Source organism: Sapajus apella, unplaced genomic scaffold (genome assembly GCF_009761245.1).
Source record: "Sapajus apella isolate SASKATOON/1434 unplaced genomic scaffold, GSC_monkey_1.0 scaffold17, whole genome shotgun sequence".
In the NCBI taxonomy this organism is placed as follows: Eukaryota; Metazoa; Chordata; class Mammalia; order Primates; family Cebidae; genus Sapajus; species Sapajus apella.
The window spans coordinates 20,434,374-20,446,875 of NW_022436957.1; the positions used below are offsets into that span (position 1 = coordinate 20,434,374).

General features: G+C 36.0%; 1 protein-coding gene across 6 annotated transcripts in view; it reads left to right on the forward strand.

Moving 5' to 3' along the window:
• Nucleotides 1-12,502, forward strand: part of POLA1 (DNA polymerase alpha 1, catalytic subunit) — a 301,162-nt gene that overhangs the window by 49,971 nt on the left and 238,689 nt on the right. For all 6 annotated transcript variants that reach the window (XM_032286164.1, XM_032286162.1, XM_032286163.1 and 3 more), the window contains 3 exons: nucleotides 97-221; nucleotides 2,626-2,775; nucleotides 3,183-3,305. In XM_032286164.1, coding sequence (XP_032142055.1) covers nucleotides 97-221; nucleotides 2,626-2,775; nucleotides 3,183-3,305 — 398 coding nt within the window. The remainder of the gene's footprint in view (nucleotides 1-96; nucleotides 222-2,625; nucleotides 2,776-3,182; nucleotides 3,306-12,502) is intronic.

Consider the following 12,502-nt stretch of genomic DNA (forward strand, 5'->3'; position numbering starts at 1 on the left):
TATATAGTTTCTAATATAGTGCTTTTAATAATGATGTTTTGACTGTTCTGCTTTTCTTTAGACTTTTTATGATATTATGTGGCTTTTTAATTTCAGGTTTTTACGATAAGTTCATTTTGCTTCTGGACTTCAACAGTCTTTATCCTTCCATCATTCAGGAATTTAACATTTGTTTTACAACAGTACAAAGAGTTGCTGCAGAGGCACAGAAGATTACAGAGGTTTGTACTTAATCTAGGGCTCTTGAAATCGAGGTTAAAAGAATTACTTAAGGAAGGGAACCAAAGGGGTTAGCATTTTAGTTTTTCTTTTTTTTTTTGGTAGAGGCTGGGTTTTGCTATGTTGCCCAGGTTGCTCTTGGGCTCCTGGGCTCAAGCAGTCCACCTGCCTCAGTCTACCAAAGTGCTGGGATTACAGGCATGAGCCACTGTATCTGGCCTTTCCTCTTAAAGGATGCATTAATTATATCCTTTCTTAGTGGTCAAAAAGGAGAAGGGTTGGGTAGAAAGAGACTCAGACTGGTTCTGTATCTTTTAAAAATAGCTTTATTGTGGTATTATTCATATACCATATAATTCACCTGTTTAAAGTGTATGGTTCAGTGGCTTTTGGTGTATTCCCAGAGTTTGCAGCCATCGTCACAATTGATTTTAGGATATTTTCATTATTTCCCAAAGAAACCTTTTAGCTGTCACCCCCATCAATCCATCTATCCCTTCCACCTCTAGGCAACTGCTAATCTTTTTGCTTGTATAGATTCGTATGTTCTGGACATCTTATATAAATAGAATCATACAGTATATGGCCTTTTGGTGTCTGGCTTATTTCACTTAGCATAATGTTTTCAAGGTTCATCCATGTTGTAGAATGTACTAATACTTCATTCCTTTGTATTGCTGAATAAATTTCCATTTTATATGCATGTGTGGTCTATGTATAGGTGTATACCCCCCCCACACACACATTTTGTTCTTTTTTGTAATCTTTTTTTTTTTTTTTAATACATGGCAGAAGATGTCTATTTGCCCTCTAGCTCCTGAATTTATATGTCTTTTAGTTCTCACCACAAGCTTGGGGCCTGTTTTTCAATCCCAATTTCATATTCCCAGAAGAGAGAATTGGATAGGTTTGCCTAGGTTGGTGGGCACCCCGGGTCCCCGTTATCTGTAACCACAAGAGTAGGTTTACAGGGTACAAATCTGGCTGCTAAGGGTGGGCCTTTCTGTGAGACTAGTGGAGACCGTTACAGAGAAGGTACTGGGTAGACATCCCCAACAGGTATGACTGCATTCAATTAATATTTGAGCTCTGTCCTGCTACTGTGCCAGCATGGTGATGGTTAATATTATTTAGCCTCTGCCCACCACCATTTTGCTTATTGGAGTTTTCCAGCTTGGATTCTGGATATATAATAGAATCATTTTAGAGTTGGGAGGGACATCAAAAGTCATCTAAGAAATACTATACATGTAGCAGTTTATAGATCCTGTATCATTTTTATGCATGGTACCTCAGAACAGTGTCACACAGGTAGTAGTTGTAGAGCTAGGAGTAGATGGTAAATTTCCTGACTCTATATTCTTTCAGTTTACTTTTTATCTAACTTTCATAGTTGCTGTAAATAAATTGGAACGTGTACCAGGATCTCTTTAATAGGTTTACTATCTTCATCTGTTATATTGGAAAGCAATAGGTCCCTATTACTATTGTAAGAGCGTTTCACTTGAAGATATTGATCTCTGTAAAATCAGATGCTTTGTAAAGGCTAGGTTATCAAATGGCATTGACTTGGCATACTTTAAATCAAGAGGTTTATTTTTAATTCTGAACCTTTAAAAGGGCAAATGTGCCTGGCTTTTTTCTTTGTAGCCTGTTAATAGAATTAATGGAGGCTTGAGAAAATGGTCTAATGCTTTCCCTGCTTTTTCCTGCTGTAAATTTTAATATAAGAAGACTGTTGGTTGCTATTCTTCTGCCGACTGCGTGGCAATTTGTAGGCAAAAAGTACTACATAAATGTTAAGGGATATATATATGTTAGTTTTTAGAAATGTCATGGCCTATTTAAATGTGCTCCAAATGCTAAAAGAAATTTGCTGATTTAGTATTTGGCTTTTTATTTTTAGTCTAGAGCATTTACAATAATTGCTGTTATTCTCCATAGTTTTTACAATTCTATAGCATTTTGTTTGGTAGTAAAAAGGATTTAAAATAGTAGTTTAGCTGCTGGTTTTTTTTTTTTTTAAATCCTGGAGGCCTCTTTTAGTGTTTATATTTTAAAAACAATTTCCTCAAACATGTTGTTCTCCAGTCTTGTTGAAGAGAGTTAGTAGCATTTGTAAAAATATATCCCTTTAAATGAAATCTAAATATGTGTCTAACTACAAGGGTGAGAGATATTGGGAATGACAGACTAATATAATTGGGAGAGATGAGGGCAATGGTGACCTGTTCTACAAACCTCTCAGCACCTTCTTATACTACCCATGCATTGTTGACCCTTACTTGTATAAGAGAATAGCTTTTCAAGATGTGATCATGGGGGAAAGCGCCTATAAAATATTACTGTAGAAATTTATTTCACAAAAGTTTGATTTGTATGAAATTTCTGTTGTGTGTTTATCAGGATGGAGAACAAGAACAGATCCCTGAGTTGCCAGATCCAAACTTAGAAATGGGCATTTTGCCCAGAGAGATCCGGAAACTGGTAGAACGGAGAAAACAAGTCAAACAGCTAATGAAACAGCAAGACTTAAATCCAGACCTTATTCTTCAGGTATATCTATACCTTTTCACTAAGAAACATTTGAGTGACAGTCTCAGCTTTTAGAATTTGATTATTTAGGAGTAAACAGGATGCTGGGCAAATGCAGGTACTTATTTTAAGTTTGTGGGTAGGTGACCACTTAAAAATACTAGAGTCCTTCAGAATGGAAGCCACCTTTGTCTGCAAAGGTTGTATCTGAACAAGATACTTCTGGCTCCTGGGAGCTTTGGATTCTGTGTTTACTTGCTTCTAGGAGGTTAGGGAATCATTGATCTGGGTGGATGGGTTGAGTGTGTTCTTTTTTATTCAGGGATATTGCTGGTTTCTCTTTTTATTGGAGATTTAGAAAGACATTAATGTAATACTTAAGCATCTGTAAATATTGTTGTTTGTCTTTTGTTCTGTGTGGCCTGCAGTATGACATTCGACAGAAGGCTTTGAAGCTCACAGCGAACAGTATGTACGGTTGCCTGGGATTTTCCTATAGCAGATTTTATGCCAAACCACTGGCTGCCTTGGTGACATACAAAGGAAGGGAGGTAAATGGCAGAATAACATTTACATCTCTAGATATGAGAGTATTTTTAACTTTACCTGTTAGAGTGTGGGAGAGTCAAGTTTATTACCTAGTTATACAGCATCAAAGATAGTACCCCTCTCTTTGGATGACAGGTTTGAGACAAATAGGCATTTAAATAAGGATTCGTGTGTGTGTGTGTGTGTGTGTGTGTGTGTGTGTGTGTGTATGTATGTATGTATGTATGTATCAAGCAAGAAATAAAAGGTAAAAGGTCCCTGTTATCATGAGGCTTACTTTCTACCCAGATTGGGAGGAGATTGGGGGTGGAGACGACATGAGTTAGGAATGTGGGGTGGAGAGAGGGTGGTTTGGGAAAGCAGACTGTAAATAAGTAAATAAACATATATAATAAATAACAAAATATGATAGAAGGAAATGTTCTGCAGATAATTAAAACAGGGTGGTGGGCTAGAGAATATTTAGATGGCTAGTTTATATTGGTCAGGGAAGGCTTCTTCGAGGAGGTGACATGAATGAGACCTAAGTGACATAAGAGAGCTATTTTTTTTTGGCTGATGGATTAGCTTGGAGTGTGAGTGAAAGGTAGAAATCAGGTGGCTAGCTAGCAGAGCCTTTTACTAAGATGGAGGAAACCAGGAAAGAAGGATTAAGAATTCTGTTGTGGATGTGTTGCCTTTGGCCTGAGTAATAGATCTCCAGGCATAATAAGTGGGCCATTAGATGTATAAACCCAGAATTCCAGAATATGTCAAGACTAGAGTAATGGATTGCGAGTTACTGGCTTTAGTAAGACGGGCCAGATACCAAACAGAATTTAGGTACTGTCACTTTATGAACACTGTAAGCTTCAACTGTTTGAATACTATGGGTGTGGGTTTTTCTTAATTTGTAAAAGAATAATTATGCTGAATACTAAATTTCATTTATCTCCATGTCTGTGAGTTTAAGACTATTTAGTCTTAAAGGAGGTAAGCAGTGGTCATGGGAAAAATGCTTGTATTGAGGGTCTGGACTCTGAATGCTCTAGAGCAGGGGTTGGCGAATGATGGCCATCAGGCCAAATGCAGCCTGCCATCTATTTTTGCAAATAAGGTTTTATTGGAACAGAGCCAAGCTCATTTATTTATGTATCATCTGTGGCTGCTTTTGTGTTATGAGAGCAGAGCTGAGTAGTCAAGATGGAGGCTCGCACGGCCTGCAATGCTTGATATATTTACTCTCTGGCCTTTTTTAGAAAAGTTTGCTTCTGCTTTAGAGTTTAGACCAGCTTTGTCCAGTAGAACTTTATGATGATGAAAATGTTCTCCATATGCACTATCCAGTGCAGTAGTCTCTAGCCACAAGTGGCCAGTGAGCTCTTGGTATCTGTCTAGTGCCAACTAGCTGAGGAACTGGATTTTTAGATTGCTTTAATTATAATTAAAACGAATTTAAACTTAAATAGACAAATGTGGCTAGTGGCAACTGTATTGGACAGTGCAGATATAGCTGGTGTATGAAAGAAATGTCAGGATGTTCAGAATCACTCTTCTGTTGGCAGCCCTATCTCAAAAATTTGACTTAGGGCACAGGGAGGAAGGGCAAAACATGTACTGAACACCAGTGATGTGATAGAAGCTTTCTTATGCATTATTTCACTAAATTACGCAAGAATCCTTTGAAATAGATAATAATGTTCTCATTTTTTAGATGAGGAAGTTAAAACTCAAAGAGATAAAGTATAACAAGTGGCTATTTTGAATGTAAATCCTTTTAGTATAGTAGGGTTGTCGCTTCCATCTCAAGATGTCTTTTATGACTGTGGTTTTGCTTTATATTCTACCTCTTATTACAGGGAGATCACGATTTTTGGTACTCATCTCAAGATACCGTCCTTTTTTACATGAGAAAGATATAGGTGTTTTAGGGGCTAGTTGAAGTGAGGGAAGGGAAGGATGTTTTTTAGTTTCTTAGGCTAAGTTTACTTCAAAATTATTTAAATTTTATTTCTTCACGTGTATCCAGTGGCTTCTGATGGAATACCATCTTATTTTTGTATTAGGAAATGCACTCACTATGCCCCAACTGGGTGATAATACATGGGTTGACTATTGAGATTGGATCAAGGTTACTCTTAAGTTTCTCACGAGAGGCAATAGTTGACAATTTACTCCCTTGGAGAGTGCCTCTTGCTGTTGGGAAATCCCTGTTGTTACATTTTCTGCATTGGCTCAGAAATCCACAAGCTTAAAAGGGCACTGTTGATAATAATAAGCCCCAAATTTGTCCAGTGATCTCCCCCACTCTCCTAATCCATTGTATCTTAAGGGCAATGGTTTTCTTTAGCTGGATTTTTAATGGGGAGTTTAAACACAATTTTTATCTCTCTGTTATATAAAATATAACAATAACAAATCTTTAATAAATGAACTATAAAAAACCCCTGTTCTCTCCATTAAAAAGCAAAGAATTTCAGACAAATCTAGAACTACTTGTATGTGATTTAAATTCTTGGTTTCTGCTTTCTTCTTTTCTCTTTTCGCTTTGCTCTTTGCCTCAAATAAGATAGATAAAACTCTGGAAAGTAGGCCTTTAAAGTGATATGAGGCTACTGAGAAATAATAATTACACAGTTTCTCCCAGGAAATCTTATTGTAGGAGAAGATCCAAAGTCACTTACAAATATTAATTCCTAAAATAAAAATGATTGTTGAAGTATTAGTGATAATTGTTAGCACTGGTGGGTGGAAGTAGCCTATGGGATAATCTTTCCTTGGGTTTGCTGGTTTTTCCCGTATATACTATTGAGTCTTTGTGATTTTTCAAGCGTCTCATAATTATTAAAGAGGTAGGAAGAGTGAAGTGAAAATGAGAGCCAGTTTGCTGAGATTTTGGACTACCTTTGTAACTTATTAAGCTAGTATTTTTTTGTGACAAGATAGAGTGAGCCAGATAATGTCGTAACCTGCAGATCTTAAAAGTTCTTTGCTTTTATCCTTATGGGATAAATTAGATTAAGGTTCAAGTGGAAATTAATGAGAAGGAAACCTGGTAGCATGCCATTACAAAAGATTATAAAATTTTATATTTGGATATGGATTAAATCACAGCCTAGGGAGGCCTTGAAGCCCCCTTTTCCTTTTTATTTTTAAGTCTATTTTGTGTTTGCTCACTTTTGTTGGAATCGTGCAGGTTTGACTCTAGTGACCTAATAATTTCTGTAATCAAATGTATTATGGCTCCTAGAATACTCAGAGTAATTACTAATTGTACTTTTAAAAACAGGTTTGTAATAAAAGTGCTAATAGTTGTGTCAAATTGGCATCAATATTGTCTTTTCACAGGTGTGATCTTTCACACTTAAACTCTTCCATGATCTTGAATTGCTTGGTGATAGAGGAATGAGCTAATGGGTAAGGAATTGTATGAGGGATCTCACAGTGTGCAAGTTATTTAAAAGTAATGAAGTCAGTATTTTAGAGAAGTACTATGTGAATCTATACAAATATCATCTGTATTTGTGTTAGTTCTCAATGCATGTGTAGAGAGGCATAAAAAAAAGAGATTGGACAAGCATATGGCACTGAGTGGACATGTATTTTTAAACCATGAAAAAAAGGGGTATCAGTTGTCAAATGTCTGATGTGGTAATTGAAGTGATTGTTCACTAGATGGCGATAGACACCCTGAGATCATTAATCAATTAAGGATTTTATTCTGTGAACAATAGTGAAGGTAATTTAATGGGTTAAATCTGTCCACATTTTAGACTTTTATTAGTTTTGGAACTATTAAAGAAAAGCTAAAACTGGCCCAAAGGATTGTAATACTCTAGTGTTTAAAATAGTGATGATTTTTTAATCATTAGTTATATTGATGGTAACAGTAATTTAATTTATCATAGCAAGTTAATTATATGAAGTAGCTAAATTCTGATTTCTGGCCATGGATACACAATACGTGACTTCCTCAGTCACATTATCAGAAGCTAATCTAAAGGGAATTGGAAATGATTTTGATATATAATTTTGCCTTTTTGAATTTGTTGTTTTTTTATTGAGAATATTTTTTTTCTTTCAGAAACAGGGTCTCACTTTGTTTTCCAGGCTGGAGTGCAGTGGTGTGATCATTGTTCACTGCAGCCTTGAATTCCTGGATTCAAGTGATCTTCTCGCCTCAGCCTCCATAGTAGCTAGGACTACAGGCATATGCCACCACACCTGGCTTATTTATTTTTACTTTTTGTAGAGATGGAGTCTTGCTGTATTGCTCAGGCTGGTCTCCAACTCCTGGCCTCAAGGGATCCTCCCACCTTGGCCTATAACACCTGTAGTGTTATAGGTGTGAGCCACTGTGCCTGGCTTTGAGGAATTTAAAACTGACTGTGTACTTATAAACGTACTCATTGCATAACTTTAGTTTAGTGGGAATATTTGTCTTGATAGAATAATTAGTACTTATTGACATTAGTATTGCTTTATTTCTCTCTTATTTCTGTGTCCTTGTGAAAACCATTTTTGGTCTGGATTTTTTTATTGCATTTTAAAATGTGTGCTCTGACATTTAGGTATAGAGTTCATGCATTTTCATTCTCCTACCTTACAGGCTGAAATGAGTCTTTGCCAGCCTGCTTGCCAATTGGTCGTAGACTGCCTGGCTTTGAGTTGTTTGGAACTGGAATTTGTGCATTTAAAAAGTGTATCCAAATCATTAATGCAAACATTACAATCTTGGCAAGACTTTCTGGGATTTTCTTGGTGATATGGTAGCATCTATCAGGATCTCTTGGGAATGACACTAGCACAAAGGGCTCTAGCCTTTGTTGGTGTTGGTGATGGAGAATGAGTGACCGTGAAGAATTTTACAATTAAATACTAAGGAAGTCTTTGATCTTTACCTGTAAATAAGCAAAAATTTTACTTTTGCAATTTCTTTTCTTAAAAATAGCTTAGTTTTTCTTTAAATAATTAAAGGCAGTAAAATACTGTAGAGACAACTAAAGACCATTTCCTCCCCATCCTCTCTCATTTCGTTTTCTTTTTCAGAGGTTAACTTGCTCAGAGTTGGGTTTGTCGTTCTTGCCCATGAATCATTCTTTTTTTGCTTCTGCAACGTGTGTATACATGTGGGTCATTGAAAGTTTTTACCATGTATATGTCATGATATACATATTCTTTTGCAGTTTGAAAAAGTAGGGGAAAATTTCTACTCTGTGTGCCACATTTTAAGCATATTCATCTTGATACATTTTTAGATTTGATTTATTCATGTTAACTATTGTATAATATTACAATTAATAAATATAACACAGTGTATTTTTAAATTCTTCCATCATCCATTTCTTTAGGTTTCCAAGTTTTCATTTATCTTAATTATTTGCTGTTACAAACAGTGCTGCAGTAGACAGTGCCACCTTTGTGAGAGTTTCTCTGGTATATTTCTAGGAGTGGAATTTGTACAACTTCCACAGCAGTGTACGAGGTTTTATTGATAAGAGCAGCCATTTAATTTATCATAGCAAGCTAATTTTTAAAAATAAAGTAGCTAAAATTGTATGTTTAGCTGGAGCCACAATACATAACTCCCTCAGTCACAGTATCAGAGGCTAATCTAAAGAGAATTGGAAATGATTTTGATATACAATTTTGCTTCTTTGAATTTTTGTTTAGTTCTCTGTTGAGGCATTTTAAACTTACTATCTACTTAGACTTGTTGCATAATCCTTGGTATTCCACATCCTTGCCTTACTTGTTATCTGAATTTTCATTTTTTGGCTGGTCTCATGAGTATGGAAGGGTATCTCATTGTGATTTTAATTTACATTTTAAATTATGAGTTAAGTTGGCATCTTTTCATGTGTTTATTAACTCTTCCATTTTCTCGTCTGAATAGAACATAGATGTTCTGTTTTGTTGGGTTGTGTGTTTCTTAGTATTCTTAGGTATTCAAAATCTAATCCTTGTTTTGTCATTTGTGCTGCAGATATCTCTTTCAGTCTGTGGCTTGTTTTTACTTTATTTGCAGTCTTTTATTATGCAGAAGTTCCAAATTTTAATGCCAGATATTTAATATTTTCTCCTTTACACTATGTGGGTTTTCTTCCCACAAAAAGTCTTCCCCTCCTCCAGTGATGTAGATATTCTTCCTTGTTTTCTTCTAAAAGTTGCAGTTTGGCTTTTCTTATTTAGGTCTTTAATCCTTCTAGATTATTTTTAGGAATGATACAAATTAGGAATCTAATCGTACTTGTTTCTTTCCTTGTAGAGTTGTTGAACTTGTTCCTCTATTCCAGGGATTGGCAGACTTTGACACATGGGCTAACTCGCCTCAAAACTGCCTACTTTTGTAAATTAAGTTTGATTGGGACACAACCCTACCCATTTGTTTATGGCTACATTTGTGTTACAAGAGCAGAGTTGAGTAGTTGCCAGAGAGACTGAGTGAAGTGCAAAGCCTAAAGCATGTCCTATCTGGCCCTTTACAGAAAAAGCTTGCCGACTCCTTGTCTAAAAGATAGTCATGAGTAGTAGAAGAGTAACTCACATTTCTAGCAGTAGCAGACAAAGTCAGTGAAGATAGAGGAAATTACACTAAAGGTGGTGAAGAAGGAAGGAAAACAATCCTTTGGACGTATAAAAAATACAAAGTTTGAAGTTTTACTGATTCTTAGATTGTCATATGAGAACTTCCCTCAACCCATGTAGAGTAAAGGGGAGGTCTATGAATCCTCTGAAGTTGTATATAATGTTTTGTGTGTCTGTGCATATGTGTACTTTTTGAGGGGAGAGGATGCATATCATTTAAGAGACTCTCATGATGTGAAAATGATAAAGAACTGCTGGTTCTTATATTTCATTTCTGGCCTCTTATGTAGCTTGAAGGGAAGCTTTAGCCTTAAAAATTTATGCTTTTGTCACCTAAAACATGGCAGTGCAAAGAATTTTCTTGCCACACCAGGCCCATTTAAACTGTGTGGGTGGTACGAGGGAAGAGTTCCAATTCCAAGAGTTCCAACTCCAGAATTTTTATAGCCACCATTAAGACTACTTTTAACTTCAGCTGACCTACTAACATTTTGACTTTTTAAAAATATGATAATTTATTTTAAGGCTAAAATGAAGGTTTAATATATTTTGGCAGATATATTTTATGTTAAAAAAGCAATATCCTTTGTTAGTGATTATGAATTACCTATCACTTTTAAAGTTGTTTAGATTATAAAATTTGAAGCCAGATAATTTTTTTTATTCCCTTTCTATTGTCATATTTCAGGGATGTTTGGATTCTAAATTCCTTGCAGTTCTTCAGAACTGATAACACATACTATCCAGCTTTAATTATTCACATTCTACTCATTCTGAATTTGTGGTAATTCAGATGGAATGAGTTGAAATTCTCCTTAGTACAAATTAATAGTTATTTCAGAGCCTAGGTTCTTTTCATATACCATTAAATACGGGTTGAGTGTCCCTAAGCTAAAAATCTGAAATGCTCCCAAATCTGACTTTTTAAGTGCCGCCATAATACTCAAAGAAAATGCTCATTGGAGCATTTTGTGTTTCAGATTTTTGAATTAGGGATGCTCAGCCAGTATAATGTAAGTATTCCAAAATTCAGAATTCAAACACTCCGATTCCAAGCATTTTGGATACCTAGCCTGTACTGTAGAAAAAATAATTTACAGTCAAGTAAGTGGCATCTTACCTGCAGATCATTTATTTATTTTTTGGGACAGAGTCTGTCATCTGGAGTGCAGTGGTGCGATCTCCGCTCACTGCAATCTCTGCCTCCTGGGTTCAAGCAATTCTCCTGTCTCAGCCTCCCGAGTAGCTGGGACTATAGTGGCGCACTACCATGCCTGGCTAATTTTTTGTATTTTAGTAGAGATGGAGTTTCAGCATGTTGGCCAGAATTGTCTTGATCTCCTGACTTCGTGATCTACCCACCTTGGCCTCCCAAAGTTCTGTACATGTGTGAGCCACTGTGCGTGGCCTCTGCAGATCATTTATATTGATGAACTTGTACTAAGGAACAATCTATTTGCTTGTTCATTTGTCTGCATTCTTTCAAGAACTGATGAAAGTAATGTTAGTACTTTCAAATAAAGGTGAGAAAAGGAAGCTCTAATTTGGAAACACCCCATGGAAGGCCAGTCCAGATTATAACTTAGACTTTCAGTAATTTGAGAGAAATGCAATAATAAAAATTCAAGTATATAGAGTAATTCATGATTATTATATATGCTTGCATTATAATAAATGTAATATATACTTATATGAAAAATATATGGTAAGCATGTAATATATATAACAGTGTTACATTTATAGAGATTATTTAATCTCTATAAATGTTACACTTAGGTTTGATTTTAATTACTCGATATGCTTGAAAATACTGAGTATTTCCTTCAAAATGGCTAAAATGTTAGACTTGAGACAAATTCAGAATAACCCTATTCTTCTTTCCTAATAGTTGGAAACTAGCATCTCCAAGATGCATGGATATTGGCCTCTTTGTGCCTTTTGGGTTTTTGGACATTGAAAGGTACTGGTTTAGGAGGACACAAGCCAGTTGATGTAAGAGACAGCTGGGAAGAGAAAGACTAGGTCAGATCTTGCCTGGGGTCTGTGAGTGTAACAGAAGAAAGCGCCATCAAGGAGACCATTTAGGCATCTTCTTGTTTATCCCCTTTGCATTTGCTGAAGTTTTTGAGTGGTCACCACATCTTTGTTTTACCTGCACTTTAGGGAATCCAGGCGTGGGCATCCACTCCCCTCTCCTACACATACTTAATACCACTAAGTGTCAAAAGCAATAAGAGGTGGTCCTGGGGTTGTGAGTTGGCCTCTCCAATCTTGCTGAATTTTCAGTCAATACTTAACCTTTAAAATTCCAGGGCTTCTTTCATCAAGGAAGATGGAATTTCCTTATTCTCGATCTAAATTTGTGCCTTTTTCCACCCATATATTGGATTCCTTATTACTAGATTTTTCATCGGTCTTCATAAGCTAGCATCAATACTTAAAAATTTTGTGTTAACACAAAACAAAAGTCTGCAGCCTCAAATTATTTCTGTATTCTCCAACCTCTACTTCAGTTTGTCAGGGAGTGCATTTCGGATGTTTTTTTTGTTCTACCTAGCACCTAAGCCTTGTGCTCTACATAGTGGATATTTGTTTGCTTTATCTCTGGGATCACACTTAGTAGTTTCTGTAG